General features: G+C 42.4%; 1 protein-coding gene across 1 annotated transcript in view; it reads right to left on the reverse strand.

Moving 5' to 3' along the window:
* Positions 1–3,550: 3,550 nt before the first annotated feature.
* The window catches only part of LOC133114256 (inactive phospholipase C-like protein 2), a 79,341-nt gene continuing 64,563 nt past the window's right edge, over positions 3,551–18,328 (reverse strand). Inside the window, exons 5-6 of the mRNA XM_061223480.1 lie at positions 13,874–13,983; positions 3,551–5,479 (exon numbers count right to left, since the gene is read on the reverse strand). Of these exons, the coding sequence (XP_061079464.1) occupies positions 5,267–5,479; positions 13,874–13,983 (323 nt within the window). The 3' untranslated portion in view covers positions 3,551–5,266. The remainder of the gene's footprint in view (positions 5,480–13,873; positions 13,984–18,328) is intronic.

The following is an 18,328-nucleotide window of genomic DNA, read 5'->3' on the forward strand; positions in this document are numbered from 1 at the left end:
TTTATCTGTGATGAGAGAGCTCTTCACTCTTCACTCTCATTAATACTCCCTTCCCCTGATGCAATAGTTATTTTTTACACGCTTTGTACTCATTAGCCGATTTTTGATAACCGAGACCACCTACACATAATAAAAAGTTCGGCTCCAAAAAAAGGCAAAATAAATTTCATAATGTAGCCTCCTTTAACAGTGCTGAAAATGCATAGCATATCATTTGGGTTCCATAATGTGATTAATTTCTTTATTTCAAACTATTTAAGCCCTAGTGTAATAAAAGGCATAATAGTAAATTACATGCACACCCCCCTCCCACCCAAATAGCAAAATACACAAAAGTACCACCTTCCTCTATCTTCAGGAAGCATATGGATCACCAAACGCAAAGGTTTATATAAAATTATTTTGGAAGAAAGGCAAGTACCATAACAGCACCACTGAATTGGTACCAATAGTTACCATTGGCAAAAGCAAATTGTAATAATCCCACTATTTATATTTTTCATGTTTGATATTCAACTGTACTTCAGCAGTAATTTTGTGAGTGGCTATTCTTAACCAGTTAGATGAAAGCATTCCTGTGGTTTTAGTAACGAATGAAAGGAAAAGCAGTCTCACTTTTGCTGCCACCTGGTGGCCCTTGTTGTGGATAATGTTTATCCAAAGATTTAAACAGAAGACAGTATTTAATATACCGTGTCAGGTCTGGTCCAGAATGTGAATGTTCGTATTCGTAGACCCTAACTTATTCAGCTTGCCAGACAAATAGAGGACAATGCACAAATGCATCCATTGATTAAAGAAAATTAAGTCCTGGTAACAACATCTTAATATAATTGGCACTCTTGTGTTATGGGCATAGTTGTAGTATGTCCAGGACTGTCTAAATCCTTCCCTGATGTTGGCCTTGCTGTTAAAAAAAGTAGGCTCACATTTTCAATGTCCATCCATCCATCCATTATCTGAACTGCTTTTTTCAGGACAAGGCCACAGAGGGGGATGGAGCACTTTCCCAGCATGCATTGTTCTTTGGAGAATTCTTTCTCTAAACCAAGTCAAGATGATTCTTATGCTGCAATCAACAAAAAATCTCAAGATGGAGACTGAATTTTGAGTTAGGGGTCAGTAAGAAGCGGAGCAGGAATTAAACTGTAATGTAATATAATAGTATGTGTTCACTAACTTCCAATCCACCTATCATTTACAAATTCAAAACAAAAAAACAAAGATCATTTTGTTTTATTTATATCACTTTTTATGGATGTTGTGTATCAAAGTATCAAAGTTATATGCAATTAAATCAAACCAACCATATGCCCATAAGGATTTGCCTTCTTCTTAATCCTTGCGTCTTAACATTCATAACACTCCCCTTGTCCCAAGGGTAAAAAATTACCCACTTTCTCTAAACCCCTAAAATAAATCAGCTAAATATCATTTTAATTTTAAACCCCAAATCAATTTTGAATGAAATTGTTTCTTCAAATTTCAAGTTGAAAAAAGAAAATTTAGGTGGTTTTCTCTGCTGTTATACATAGTGGTGGGTCATTTTTGACCCTTAAGGATGAAAAGGACTACCAGAGATAGCAAGCGTATATCAGACCAACATGGATTTAACATTGTCACTTTTGTTTGGCCGACAGTGGACAACAAGGTTGACCGAAAGCGTCGGGCACAGGTTGGTTTTATGTTCACAGTCCAAAGTTCATTTTGGTTGGCCTACGTCTGTTTTTTTTCCAGCCTCATAATGTCTTCCTTGACTTTCATTGCCACAAATCTGGTGCTCATATTGACAAACGCTCCAAAGGCAAATAAAAACCTAGACTCAAGACTAGATACTAATAGTTCTCTCATAAAAACAAATGATTGAACCCAGAATCAGAAACACCTGAGAACCAATTTGTCTGAATGATGTCACCCGGAAATAGGGGAACTATGTATAATTCCTATACAGATCACCAGATATGGAAGTTAATAATAATAATAATATGTAGTTCCAAACTCTGTGCTATCTTAAAATATGGCTTCAAACTGAATTCTTTTGAAGAAAGTTTGTACTTTTCTCTGCATATCCTGAGGGAAATGCTTGGAACTTTTGTTACGTATAGGCATTAGTTGGTCATCCAGTGTCCCAACAGGCACAATAAATATCTTTGACTTACCATTAGTTAGTTTGTTGAGTCCCAAACAAAATGTCAGTGCCATCAAACTTGTTTGTCTTTGCAATGGTCTTGCAGACGGACATGACACAAGTAATGTAATGCAATGGAATGTAAAACTGGTGTTCTATTGTTATAAAATGTTTTTTTAACAAAAGAGGCTGTGCCTTCTGCTGTGCTGAGTTAGTCTTTTTTCTCTTCTTTTGTGATTAACGCCTTCATATCATTTGTCACTGTGTGATATGACTGGAGTATTGGGAGTATATGTAGTATTGTTTTAGTTTTGTGAAGCTGAAATATATAAAAGAGACGGGACAGGAACTCTATTGTAATCAATGCCATTCTATATGTAATTCTAGCATTCTGTTAAGTATACTCTCCGATCTAGGTTATATTTTATATACCAAATAATGAATAGGATATGGATAATTTCCATATTGTTTTCTTACACAGCATGGGCAAAAACAACTTGAATCAACTCCACCGGCATTTGAAACAGTATTGACCTGTGCCTTTTGACCCACTTGACAAACATGAGAAGAAAAACAGGCATTATCTGCACCTTGAAGGTGTACAGTGGGTCTGTTAGCCATCCAGGATTCAGATGCGAAGTAGTTGGGGAGCAGACAAGAGAGAGCAAGCAGCCATTTCCTCCTAGCTTTCAGAAGAGACAGACAAAATTGAGGGACAGTCCTTGAAGTGTTATTGTTATATTAATGGTGAGCAGTTGTCAATGTTTTGAAGGTACAAAATGATGGTGGATTCATGCCAAAATAATTAAGGAAGTGGACACCTGGAAAAGCATAAGGTAGCTGCCACACAGAGCTAAATCAGAGTCAACTTCAAGTTTTCATATTTTTATGAATGCACCATGGTTTAAACACTATATTCATGCAGGGCTGTCCAACCCTGTTCTTCAAGATCTTAAGGGAAATCATCTGGTGTTGCATATTGTCAACACATGGAGAAACACTGAACTGTTTTAGATTCAAATACTTTTCTGTACTTGAGTGATCTTGCCTATTGCAACTGAGCTAGGTGCCACAGTAGGTTATGCCTGTTATGTGATTAGCATTTGGTGTCATTGTGTGTACTGTCCATTAATTAACTGTAAATGCATGCAGTGTTATGGCATTATGTCTCGGATACATCAATTCCATTGTTCGTCATTAATAAAATGCAATGAATTGTACTTCTGCATTTAATTTCATTCTTCAGGTCTTTAATTTCTTTCTTTTTTCTGAAGTGGGAGCCACTGCCAGGCAAGTGGGGTATCTCGAGGGGTACAATTAGCAATCACACAGCCCCTCGCATTCTATACTTCCACATGCTTTTTATAGTCTCCTTAAAGAAACTGGACCTATTGACAAAATCTGATTTGACTTCCTCACCCGCTTTTGTACATAGGGGCAAAAAAACTAGTGGACTAAAAGTTTACCTTATTAAACACACTTATTTATACTTCAATTACAGAACTGTACTCATTTTAATGAACTATTCATATAGGTATTTATTAGACTTATTTTTAAAGCTATCACACCATTAAACTTGTTTGGAAGAGTTCAGTACAATGTGTTAGTACCCACCTTTCATTGCCCACACCAATCAGGACAGCAGCCCCCCATAGACACAAAACCACTCAAGTTAGAATAAATAACAAAAACAAATAAGGTCAACAATTAAGCCAACTTTAATCGGCTGCAATCGGAGATCATACAGAACCCTTTCAGGTGACTTTGAGTTGAATCCCAGTTTGTTCAGAAACACATACATACCGCCCCTCCCCCTCGCACCCCACACACACATATTTCCACAGCCTTCAGACCAATGAGACAACTGAAGAAAGGTCACTTTATATATATAAAATCATCATTATAATATTAATATCACTAATAACAACAATTAGCTGGGATGTTGTGGCTGCCGTTTTGAGTTCTTTGAGACTTATTGTGACGTTTCTGTTCATTCTTGTCGCAGCTGATGCTTGACTACACTCTCCCGCTGAAGGCTCGTGTTTAAGAAGACTACATTCGCTCAGACAAGAGCAAGTGTCCCGCTTACCACATTGGCTGACTGCTTACAGCACTACTCACATCAGAGGGACAACATTACTAATGCGCCTCACACAGTCGGCCCCTGGAGAAGGGCGAGGGAAACCCCGCTGAAATGCAGCTTCCTTCACAGAGCCACCAGACTGATGGCATTTAGAAGTACTGGTCTTTCCCTGCAGACAGAGCAGAATGTTCTTCATAGGCAGGCAGAACAGATTAGCATGCCCCCCTACTGGTGTATCACAGCAGGCTAGGGCTGAAATAACTTTTCCTATATATGCACGGCTGTGCGTGCTCAAGTGGGAATGCGTGCGGCTTGTGTTTGGGCGTGTTCACGGGTTTATGTGCGGGCGCGTGTGAGTTTGTGCGGGTGTTCACGTGTGTTTTGAGTGAACGATACATCAGGGCGTGTCCATGGCTCCAAGGTCTGCTCTGGTTGAGGAAGAAAAAGGTAACACAATATAAAGAAATAGAGACTGCGCTTAGGAGGAGGACAAATGGCCCGTAGTCATAGCTTCAGCAGCAGGGAATCAAGGAGTTTAAGGAGAGTATGCCCCCACAGCTACAGGGCTAACGGTGCTTGGAGACACTTGGAGATGGGCAGCCAGTCAGGTGACTAGGCGTTTGTCGCGGTAGTGCCGTTAGTCACCTCCCTGCCTCTGGGGGGCAGTATGGTATATTTTGACCTGAGGGGACACTGGGTGCTTCTTTGTTCATACAGAGCGGGCAGGGGGGGGTGTCCAGGTTCCCCCATGCTCAGCTAGATCATGCTCAGCTGTCATCCATGACAGGAAGTGCTTCCCACCAGATGGAGTATTGGGGGGGACAGGTCGCTATTCCATTCTCCGTTTACCTCCCTCTTGGAAAACAGGGCATTCCTCACTCCCGCCAGGGGCCCATTCCCCACCATCACACCTCTGTCTCTATCATCCTCTCCGTCACCTTTCTCCTTCCCATGTCCATTACTCTCTATCCCTATCCTCTCATTGGCTCCGGAGCACAGTCCCTGTTCGGCGATTGGCTGCAGTGAAAGCGGGGGGCGGGGAGGGGGCGGAGGGGTCAGCAGGAGCCGGAGTCGCTGGCCGTCTCGCTCTCGGGGACGGGGTCCGGGGCCGGGGCGTGCGCGTGAGGGCGGGGAGGCCCGGGCGAGGAGGCGCTGCCGGAGGACGAGGCTCCGTTCCTGCTGAGGCCACAGGACTGGGCGGCGTGGTGGATCTGACGCAGGGTGTCCAGCGCCTCCATCTTAGCGTGCTTCAGGAGGTCCGCTTGGCCCTGCGGGGGAAAAACACCTCACAGCCTTAAAGGTACAACAGGTCTCAGGTCTTAGGCCTTAGGTCATTTCAGACTAATAACGGTCGAGGGAGGAATTGCAGCAACAAGCACCCTCAAAGCACAACTCTTTTTATCCCTCCCCTTTCTCTGTTTAACCCCCCCCGCCCACCCCACGCCATTGGCTGCGGCAATTAGAACCAATTTTCAACCAATGAGCTTGAAATACCATACAGCTATACAATGTTTTGGTACAGAGTGTCGGGCCGTCAACTGTATATTTTGAAACCCGAATTTAAGGACTGTAATCTAAACACAGACAGAGGTGAGTCAACATGTCAGTGAGCCTTTTTCAATGATAGGAAGGGATTTACAATGGTTTTTTAACACAAAAATCTTACCGATTGTACCTTTAGGAGAACACCATGTGGGGACATTAAAACAGCATTGCACGGCTTGAATTCCGTCAGCACAACAAAGGGACACAGAGAGAATCATCCATCCATCTTAAATCGCTTATCCCTCATCAGGGCCACAGGGGAGGCAGAAGCCTCTCCTAGCATGCAATGGTCAAGTGGCAGAATACACCCTCGGCACTCCAGTCACACACACGCCTCTTACCTACGGCAATTTACTACCTCCAACTTGCCTAAACTGCATGCCTGAACAGTGGGCCTGTTTGGACTTGTAACCAGAGTACCCAGAGGGAACCCAGAGGGAACCCAGACGAACACGGAGAGAAAATGCTAACTCACACTCCAGAAAGGACCTGGCCAGGATTCAAACCTTGGATCTTCTTGCGGTGTGTGACAGGGCTATCCACAGCACCGATGCCCCCACATACTTAGTACTTTTCATACATACATACGTTTCATTTTGTTAGGCAGTGTTATCAAAGCAAGGAGCACATTGCTAGGTAATTTAGTAGACGCTCTGGGTGTTTTAAGTCCAGGTCTCATATTCTGGATATTCTCTAGTCCAGGGATCAGGTCCTCGAGGCTCGAGAACTGCTGGTTTCCCACCCTCCCTTTAGCTGGGAGTTAGGTGTGAATACTGTATATGTATCTAACTCACAATTACTCCTGACGAGCTGGTTGGTGCCTTGAGTGTGTGAGTGCGTGAATGAGAAGTATCAATTGTACAGTGCTTTGGATAAAGGCTCTATATAAATGCCAACCATTTACTGTAGTACTAATTACCCGGCAGAAAATAAAACCAGGGCTGGATTTATGATGAGCCTACATACTTAATGGTCTGTCCTCCTCATTTTGACTACCCAATATGTTCTGTGCTTTCACAGGCTCATGAATCAGGGACCTCTACGACTCATATCCCCAGATTTTAAGTTTGATTACAGTTGGAATAATTTTGGCTATAATAATTTTTGAATAAATATTATTGGAATAATTGGAATAATTTTTGACCAGCTTGAATTCTATTTTTTTTTCTGCAGCTGTACAGGGCACACGGTGCACCAAAAGGTCATTGGGAAATGAAAGCTAATTCATGAAAACACTAAAATCAGCTGCATATTGAGGAAAATAATTCTGTTCATTGTTCTATTTTCTGCTGAAATGGTTGGTACGATTCCCTTGCGGCAGCACACTTTGAACGTGAGGTGCATTTCGCCCCATTAACCAGAAGGTGGCAGCACTGCAACACTGATCTGCAGATACAGAGTTCCTTGGCATTTCCCAGAGCATGTAAAGCAGGTAAGCGGTCCCAACTTTTTTTGTGGATAGGACAGCAGAGACATATCAAGGCTATATGGGAAGGAAGTGGTTGAAATATGAATTCTGCTTTATAAACAAAGTCTGAACTTGGCCACCCTATAAGATCAGTGCAGTTGGTGGGAACTTTAGTTTTCGTTCCAACCGCAATCAAAGAATTTTAACAACCTGGCCATGAAAAGCACATTTCATAGATAATTAGTTTTCAAATACAAAGAAAATGTGTCAATACATTGGAGGAAAACATTTATATTCAACAACCTAATTAGAAATCTTTAATTTGATTTGCTCAAAAATATTTTGCCGTATTTTATGTAATTGTTTGCAATATAGCATGATATATGAACTTGTAGGGCAGCCTGTAGCGTAGTGGTTAAGGTACATGACTGGAACAGGCAAGGTTGGTGGTTCGATCCCCGGTGTAGCCACAATAAGATCCGCACAGCTTGAGCAAGGCCCTTAACTCCCATTGCTCCAGGGGAGGATTGTCTCCTGCTTAGTCTAATCAACTGTACGTCGCTGTGGATAAGAGCGTCTGCCAAATGCCATTAATGAAATGCTTCTTAATAGGGAAACCAAATCAGCTATTTTGAATGTAAGTAAAATATAGGAAACCTAAAATTATTTATTTGTTTTCAACCTGAATGCACAGGCACACATATGAGATACGGTTCTTTTAGCTGGACTCAGAAAGCTCTTCATTTCAACCACTATTACTTGGTCTGCATGGAGCCAGGTAGCCTAATATATGATTAAAATAAAAGGTATTTAATGACTATGAGATAAATTAAAAGGTAGGCTTCTACCCAGTACACAGTATGCTGTGTAGTATGAACAAAACATTTAGCTAGATTCAACAATTAATTAATTTTGGAAGTTAATGGGATATTCCCCTTTGCACCAAACAGCCTTCCTCAGTAGAATAAAAGTAAAAAGTGCGAAATGCCGAAAATAATATTCAATATACGTTATTTGAGAAATGTTTATTCACAAACCAAAATGAGCAAAAACAATTCATTTTACAAAATACCAGGTTTGACTTTTCTGCTCCCCCAGATTATTCCGATTTCTTCGGCAGCAAAAAAGTAATCCTGGCCTTGTTATTCCTGCTCACGGCGTACGGAAGTAAGACACGGACGGAAAATGGTCTCAAACCAAGCGGCGTTTCTCATTAACCTGCTGACGGCTTGGCCTGCATCGCCGGGTCTGATTCGTGACGGAAATAAATTAACCTGCTCGACGAACTGAATCCATAATAACCAGACACTGGACCCTTTCAACTGCACCTTCCACTAAAAGGGACTGTTCCAACATCGCATAAACCAATAGATTTTTAGGGATGGAGGGTGCTTTGGCATTCACTGGCTGTCATTTGTCTGTGGTTAAGCTCCCATACACAAGAGAATGCATAAAAACACTACATCAGCCAACATATCTTCTGGCCCTGCCTGCTCATTCATATTTAAAGATTAGCCATTACCAGACAGCATCAGTTTTGAGCACAGATACGGGCTAAACTTGTTTACCATACCTACAGTATCATGCCTGCTTCTAGTTTGACATGCTTATATGTACCATGTGAACTAGACTTGATGGCTGTAGACAACTGGGGCAAAGGGATGACCTGCAGCGTAGTGGTTAAGGTACATAACTAGGACCCACAAGGTCGGCGGTTTGATCCCCAGTGTAGCCACAATAAGCCGTTGGACCCTTGAGCAAGGCCCTTAACCCTGCGATGCTCCAGGGGAGGATCGTCTTCTGCTTAGTCTAATCAACTGTACATCACTCTGGATAAGAGCATCTGCCAAATGCCATTAATGTAATGTAATGTAACTGACGCACTTATTGTATGTGAATTGCACTGTACCTGATTCAACCTGTTCTGTAGTTTGTTCTACTAACCTCGGTATGCACTTACTGTACGCCGCTTTGGATAAAAGCGTCTGTTAAATAAAAGTTATGTAATATAACGTCATAGATGCTTCATGGCTGCCCCAGTCCAAAAGCGACGGTCACAAGAGTGACAATATCATTGTTAGGGAATTAGCCTTACAACTCCGCGGTTGTGAGTTTTTTCCATTGATGGGCCACTGTCATTGTTCCCTCGAGCTAGACACTTAACCTCAATCGCTACAGTAAATATCCAGCAGTATAAATGGATTGTGTGTTAAACAAATACTGGCTGGGTAGGTTTCCCTGGATAAGAGCATCTACTAAATGCTTAAATGTGAAGTAAATTATCAGACAACTATTAAAAAAATGGCCTGTGGAATGACCGGAAGCATCGGTCTAATGAACAGCGTCTCCCCTGATAGCCAGATGTAAGTGGAACGACTCAACAGTGAGCTTTTATTTTGTAGCTCGGAGAGAGTGCACCTGGTTGCTGGCAGCGGTCGGAGAAGTGCCGGCCTACGGAGAATTCCGGAGGGAATTTCATTTCCTATCTCGGGAGCGTATTTCCCTGACCTGTTGATAGAGTTTCCTTGAGACTTCATTAGTATAATTCTATTGAGGGTTAATAAAAAACATGGCACCTGATACCCGCAACAAAGACAAGAAAATATAAAGCCCTCTCCGATGGGGTATTTTAGATCTGCAGTACAGAGGCAATAAATGACCTAATTATTAGCACCACAGAGCTGGTAGTTAAAAGGCCCCGTCATATCCTAGATCATCTCTACTCAACTCCATGTCTGGGGGCCGCAGTGCCTGCAGGCATTTGCTTCAACCGTGTGCTACACAACCTTGATTTCACAAATTAGCTTACTATCTGAAGCAAGCAGGTAAAATAATTAGGGAAATGGCGGAGTAGCGCACGGTAGGAGCAAATGCCTGCAGACACTGCGGCCAGTAGGACGTGGAGTCGAGTAGCGCTGTCCTAGATGGTCAACTCCCGCGAAAATACTCCCCTCCTCTACTCCCTTAACTGCATGGGGAGCTTCTGCTAGATGGAGATTCTGGTGCCTCCGAACATCCATTGGAGCTCTATTTAATGAATAGGCGTCACTTAATGAAAAACGTGAAAAATTCTCAGCGATGACAAACTTTTGAAAGGTAGTGTGATGCGTTTCAAGAAATGTATTTGTGCTTTTATTGTATTATTTTTGCATAAGGAGGGTGGGCTTTTGGATCTCCAAGAAAAGAACATCGGTATACTTTCTCCATACACAGATCTTCTCCACTCTTTCTGGAGGACAGATTAGATGCATAGTCCTAGACTAAGTAACATTTTGAATGGAGAATCGCCATACAAAACTCAAGTTAATCCAGGACTAAGGTAAATCTGTGTCTGTGAAACAGGCCCAGTTAGCAGCAGCACCTGACCCGTAGCATTTCCTTATAGTACTGATTCACAATGCCGACCAATGAGCAGAAACATATGCAGCAATTTGTCTGCGTTTGGAAAACCAAACAAAACCTCACTCCCCTTCTTTCACATTCTCTCTCCCTCCCCCGTACCCACTCTCCCTCTTTCCTTCTCTCACACTCTCACTCTCCCTCTCTCCTTCTCTCACACTCTCACTCTCCCTCTCTCCTTCTCTCACACTCTCTCTCCCTCTTTCCCCCACTCTCACTCTCCCGCTCTCCTTCTTTCACACTCTCACTCTCCCTCTCTCCCCCACACTCTCCCTCCCTCTTTCCCACACACTCACTCTCCCTCTCTCTCCCTCCTCCCTCTTTCCCACACACACTCTCTCCCCCACACTCTCCCTCCCTCTTTCCCACACACTCACTCTCCCTCACTCTCCCTCCCTCTCTCTTTCCCCCATACTCTCACTCTCCCTCTCTCCCTCCCTCTCTTTCCCCCGCACTCTCACTCTCCCTCTCTCCCTCCCTCCCTCTCTCCCTCTTTCTCCCTCCTGAGGCCCGTTAATATTTTCTTTTCTCCAGCGGATGAACGACCGGACGACAAGGGTCTGTTTTGCTCTTCATCGGTGGCGACAGTATCACCTGTAATTATTGCATGGCTTCAAACAAAATGTCTGCTGTCTGCTGCCGTGGTGAGAGGGACACCTCGGGTCCTGATTCAGAGCCGTTTGGCACACCGAACCCCGGGAGGAACGCATTTCCTGCCTCTCTCAGCACAGCGGTGTGATTCTGTCAGGTGTTCTGCAGCTCCTGTGAAAGACGCCAGTCGTTCTCTCACCCACGTTTGAGAGTCTTTGCGAGAGTTACGCAATCACATTCGTAACGGTCGATTTCGTGGGCTGGTGTGCCCGTGACATACGCCCTCTGATAGGCCTATAGGTTTGCCTAGGAGCATTATTATAATGAATAATTCATGAAATCTCATATCCAATTATAAATACGGTCCTACTGGTTACTTTGGTAAAATGCGTGATGTATGGTGTGCTGAAAGTGCCTGTTTAAAGTGTGGTTCCTTGTGGCGGGAGAGAGGACGTGCGGGGAAGAAACGTTGAATGTTGAGAGCGATACACACAGCTGAAAGTACTGGATTTAAAAGCTTTAAAAGAAGTATTTGCTTGACCGTGTAACGTTATGCACACATATTTAATTCTATTAGCCGCTCTATAGCTGTATGCAGCGGGACTTTTAGAAAACGACAACAAAACTTGACCGACGGATGCAAACTGCCTGACTGCCCATCTGCGGAGGTCCGATGCCTGTGAATGATGAACCTCTCTGGGATACAGGTAGGCCTTTCAGTTCAATCGTTGCAAACTGTCAACCAAGACAGCCATGTTTATTGAATGTTCACCTCGAGGGTATAACGCCAGCTATGGTGGGGAAAAAAAAACTGGGCTTTTGCCAACCCAAGACAGTGGTGAGTTACGAGTCAGGATTCAAGTGAACTGCAGCGTTTGCAATTAATAAAATAAAAAAAAACATTTTGCTGCCTGTTTAGCCATAGCTGGCCATTACATTTGGGGGCTCTTTTTTGTTTCAAATTCTAGGCAGGACTTTTCAGCTCCTCTGAGGACCAGCAGTGCCTCTCCCACATTGTCCCATCAGTTAAACAATTATGATGATGATTGTGCACATTTACAAGTAATAGTAATTAGACATTTAGCTGACACTTTTATCTAAAGCAATATACAGTTGATTAGACTAAGCAGTGAACAATGCCCCCGGGAACAATGCAGGTTAAGGCCTTTGTCCAGGGTCGTGCTGTGCTGATCTTATCATGGCTACACGAGGGCTTGAACCACCAACCGTCTGTTTCCTAGTCATATACCTTAGCCACTCAGCTACAGGCTGCCCCCCCCCCCCCCCGCAAAAATGAAAAGCACAATTGCTGGATGACTCAAATGGCCTGATAGCAGAAAATAAATTACCTCTAAGACGGGTGACCAAGCCCATGTTTTGCCCCCAAAACCCCCCATTGTTGCAATGAGCAGAACTGGTTAAAACTATTTTTTTACTTTCAACCAAATTCACTGTGTTCCCTGAATACTTCTGTATTTCTGAGTATAATTGCCTTGCTTATTGACATTTTCAAGCTTTGGTTTTGCCATTTAAAAAAGATGTCCTTAAGGAGTTCGATCCTTAAATTCCTTAATGAGGTTGCCTGCTAATTACTTATATTTCCTTTGAAATAGTAAAACTAGGTTTGAATTTAAATCGAATTCAACTGACAAAAATGAAACAAAGTAATAACACCACTGACTGTAACCAAAATAAATAAAAACAAAACATTGCAGCCTTATAATATCACTTATAAAGAAGAACTGAGTAAAATCTGTTTTTTTGTTTAGTTTTAATGAAGTTTATGTTCATTATCAAACTTATAAAGAATTCTGTACTTCCCAAGCATGTTCCTGTTTAGCATTTTAGTTGCAATGGTTTTTTTAATCACTAATTTCTCAAACAAAAAAAAAAAAAAGCAAAAGAAATCCTACTTTCAGAACCCCTTTTAGTCAGCCGTTTTAGTTTTTAGTCTGCCTTGAATATGTGATAAACCATCCATGTCCAGCAAGTGCTTCAGTGCGCTAATAATCCTGAGCGGCTGAGCATTGACGGGGGACAAAAGAAAGAGCATTGCTTTTCATTATGTGGGTGACAGCCAGTGACAGCCTATCATTATTCCTCCATTCAAAAGCATGACATTACCAGCTACAAGCTCACTGGCCACCCCTGACGACAATGGTGTCCATTGTACTTTGGATATTGAAGGAACACAAAAAACAAGAATCAAAGACAACATAAATATGCAGTTCATATCATTTCCTTTTTTACAAAAAAAGAATTACATGAATCTATATTTCTGTTCATTTAATCGAATGCTAAATTTGTCTGTGTAGTGACCTTGTAGATACCAAGCTCAATTTAATCGCAAATCTTTTTTTTTTTCATTTCAATATGGCAACACGCCAATCAAAATGTGCCCAAGCCACAGAAAACACCAACTCACAAACACACAAAGGTCTGTGGTGTATTGAAATTACATGTCATTTGGCAGACATTTTTATCCAAAGTGACTTACAGTCGATTTTAGACTAAGCAGGAGACAATCCTCCCCCGGAGCAATGCAGGGTTAAGGGCCTTGCTCAAGCGCCCAACAGCTGTGCAGATCTTATTGTGGCTACACCACACCAACCTTGAGGGTCCCAGTCATGTTCCTTCACCACTACGCTACAGGCCGCCCCAATTTAGACCACTTCCTTCCTCAGTGTCCGCTCTGGCATTGGCATGCATTGCTCCTCACCTTGAGAACAGTGATGTTCCAGGCATAGCTCTCCATGGCTTTCTGGAGCTTCCTTCCCTTCAGCCCCTCCTTGGCTCCGATCCGGTGGAGGTCCTCATGGAAATCCAGTCCTGCAACACAAGAGAGAGAGTGCATAGTTCAACAGGAACCGCCTTTTTAGCTTGAACACCAGGACCTGCAAGTGCTCCTTGTCTCCAATTCTACTTGTCTTGTACTGGCACACTGCAGCCCTGGAAGGCCAGTGTTGGTTTTTGGTGTGTTTCAACTCTTAATTACTCAATTAAAGTAATCGATTGGCTAGTCCACATACTTTTGTTTGCAACTCCAATATTACATTACAGGCATTTGGCAGATGCTTATCCAGAGCAACATACAGTTGATCAGACTCAGCAGGAGACAATCCTCCCCTGGAGCAATGCAGGGTTAAGGGTTAAGGGCCTTGCTCAAGGGCCCAACTGCTGTGCGGATCTTATTGTGGCTAGAACTGGGATTCAAAGCACAAACCTTGCCTGTCCCAGTCATTTACCTTAACCACTACACTACAGGCTAAATGCTTAGCTTCTAATTGAAAGGAAACCACAAGAACGTACACATATTGCAGCCCTTTGTAACATAGACTAAGATATAAACTCTATTTACAAAGTATTTTGGGTTAAAATACACAAAACAATGCACCCACATGTTGTACATATTTACTAGACTATCACAACTACATGAACTACCTTACTCTTTCGACCAATCAAAATGACTGCTACACTATTGTCTTGAGCCACTATTAAAACCCTCAACTCTCTCAATTTTTTTGGGTGGAGCCACTTCATGTTGTGCTGGAGGCAGAAAGGGTTAAGCGAACATGAGAAGGGACTCCGGTTTTTCCAAAGCAGTTTGCCGACCTGCATGTCAGCCATTTATCAGGATCTTTGACTGAGTGTGTCAGAAAATCACACCACACCTCCTCTGTCATCCACGCTCATAAGTCAATGACACCTCATGGCAGCAATGAGATGACGCTTCACTTTCTGTGTAATGTTTTGAAAAATCCTCTCACCTCTGTCCCTGAACTCCTAAATGCCATTGCAGTGCTGTGTTCTCATGCAGGTAAATGGTTGGCATTTATATAGCACCTTTATCCAAAGCGCGGTACAATTGATGCTTCTCATTCAAGTGTATGAATTCACCCATTCGTACACACACACATGCTCACAGAACTGGCATGCAAGGCACCAACCAGCTTGTCAGGAGCATTTGGGGGTTAGGTGTCTTGCTCAGAGACACGCAAAACACCCATGGGCGGGACTGAACCCTCTGGCAGCCAGAGGACTGCTCTTCCCTGAGCTACTGTCGACCTCGGGAATTTGCAACTAACACAAAGAACAATTCCTCAAATGGAGGCCAGAGGGAGTTTTGTCGAGTCAAGTGTGTAGACTTGCTTGGGTTCAAAAACCCCAACAGCCTCATAGAATTTGTGCTCCTTGTTGAAAGAGTGCATCAGGGTTGTAATATGTTGACAGGTTTTCTGCCCTGAAACCCTTGCTGAACAACTCACTGAGCTGTTCCAGCACAGCAGTATTGGGTGTATTTCACATTACTGGGACCTCGAAGGTTGGTGGGTCAAGCCCTGGTGTAGGCGTTAAAAAAAACGCACAGCTGCCCCTGAGCCCTTAACCCGTTGGTTCCTTCACCCTGAATTCAGACAATATTAATCAGACAAGCCAGCCATGGGGTCAAACCTAGAATCTTCGGACCACTGGCCCATGTCCAAATTCTAACAAACGGTAACAGTCTAATAAACTGTAAGTCACTTTGAATAAAAGCGTCAGCTAAATAACAAATTATGGTATGATATTTCACAACTGGGAATGGTACGATGCAGCAGAACACCAACTGGCCCATCTACTTTCTCATGGCTCTGGTGGGACTATTATTCTGACAGTTTGCCTGAGCCTATTATCCCTTACAATCACTGTAAACAAAATCAAACAAAGTGAAATTGGCAATACAACTTTACTTAATTTAGTTAATCTCAGTCTAAAGAAACTATACCAACACACCTTAAAAAGCACTGGATGGCTCTCTTGTGCCTTTCATTCCTGGCTGTCGTACCAAACACTCAGGTCGAGCACCAGAGCTCACAACAGCTTATGCCTTAAGTTGGGAGTGCTACTCCAGGTGAGGAGATATATATAAATACCCCGCTCTATTTTGGAAGCAGACAGATGTGTGACGCTAAGACTACAGCTGTCATCACTCCCTCTGCCTCGGGGAAGGCCTTATCTAGTGACCTCGCACAAGCTTGTAAGCTCTTTTCAATGTTACTTACTTTACAGATCATTGTGCCTGATATAGGTTATATAACATCCCAAGGATAGAAACTGGCCAGCGTCATAGACATGACTGTTTTGCAGTGAGTTCCCGGTTTAATTAACACTTAGATAATAAGTGCTGATATCCTGACGGTTCTGTTTACAAACATAATTAATTTGTTTTCTCAGATCATCCGCGGTGCCCTCAACTGTCACTAAATCTGGCGACGTTGCAGAAAGAGAGCTGTTAGTCGTGCTGGCACGTCTCAGCTCGTTTCTGATTGGCCCGCTTCCTCGGGGACTCTGACACTCCCCAGTGACCGTCCTCAGATGTCCATCACGAAACCGGATCTCTGCAGCACATTCGACCTGCCTTTGGAAAACTTTCACTATGTGACCAAACATAGCCTGGTTTTCACCTGAACGCCTTGACTTCACACCAACTTTTCACCACAAAAATGCTAACTGGTTTCCCTCTGCAGCCCCCTCAGCAGAAACCCTGCCCATGCCCTGACGCAGACTGATGACCTTCTTTCCCTGGATTTTGTTCTTTATTCATGGCATGCTGTGGTATAGCTACGTAACAATAGTTTATCTGACCAGTCAGTTCTTCTTTATAATATCTGTTAGGATGGCATTGCACTTTTTGATTATAAAAGGGCTTCTGTGGCGATACCTCTTTTTTGTGTTCCTGACCATAGCATTCACTTCCAGTCATAATTTCAATGGGGTTTGGTAAACTCAAGATGCTTGGTTTTGTTTATTGTGCTCAGTAAGGGCTTCATGCCACCCTTCCAAAGAGTTTGCTGGTATGGAGGTGCCATTTTATGGGGTTTTTTAAGACTTGGTGACCCCAAGACACAACCAATCTCTGCAATTCCTAAACTGCAATATCTGGGTTATAGTCTCCCACACCATCTTTCTTGCTGTCTGTGGGGATAATGTGCACTCACATCATCTTCCTGGCAGGTTTATACCCGTTTATGAATGCCCCTCCAGTGCTAAGTGGTATGTTGAACCACTTATGTAATTTTTTGTACCCATTACCCAACTTGTAATGGTCAATTACCATCTGTGTCTGTGTGAATGACACAATACAGTTCCTCCAGACTGAGATTAACTAAATTAAAGTAAAAATGCATTGGCAATTTCACTTATTGTTAGGGTAGCCAAAAATTTTGAGATTACTAAATAAAAAACATTGAAACATGAGAATAAATGTATTGAAATAAAAGTACATAGTTTTCCCGTATGTTTGAACATAAAACATAGATCATTATCCATGTTATTTATTCAAATAATAATAATAATAATAATAATAATAATAATAATAATAATAATAATAAAAATTCTGCATATGTTTGCTTATCTTGTGAATCTATTTTATTTTAGAAAAAGTCTGGTTCCTCTCATTACCACACCTGAATGTTGTCATCTCAATAGTAGAATTCAGATGACCCATGTGTCAAATGTTCGGGGCACTGCAGAAAGCACGATTCAGCTGAAACATTTGCTCTAGATCTGTGTGGCACTTTGCACCTGCAGTTTTTCTTTTCACACTTGTCTTGTATCCGTTTCTGTATCTCCTCAGACGTAGAAGAAGCAGAAAGTTCAAGTATATAATTCTGTTATATAATACAAGTGTCTTGATTCAGATGCAGAGGAAGCAGGAAGTTTAAATATATAATTCTGTTATATAATACATCAAGTGTCTTGATTCACAAAACCATGTTGCAGTGAAAATATTTTCAAAGAATATGATTATTTTTTCATTGAATATCCCTGGTACTGTAGTGTAGGTTTCAAGATAGTAAATATATGGTTCTTGAAACAAGATTTGTGTCCTCGACAGGAGACAAAAGTGAAGTGTAATAAATATCAAATACATTTTTGTGAGACAACAGTATCGGAACATATATACAGAGTGCATTTCGCACCTTTTTTCCTATCCCAGACTTGCTCGTGTGGCTAGTGGGAGGACACCAACTACGGACACCAATATTTCCAACCATGATAAGCATGAATTTGAGAGCTTGGAATCCAGGCCCTTTAATACCTTGTTTGAAATGACAGAAAGTATGCACATCCATGTCTGTTCGGCAGTATTTACTTAAATCTATTTGCACAATTTAAACATGCAATGTGCTACTTC

This window comes from Conger conger, chromosome 16 (genome assembly GCF_963514075.1).
Source record: "Conger conger chromosome 16, fConCon1.1, whole genome shotgun sequence".
NCBI lineage: Eukaryota > Metazoa > Chordata > Actinopteri > Anguilliformes > Congridae > Conger > Conger conger.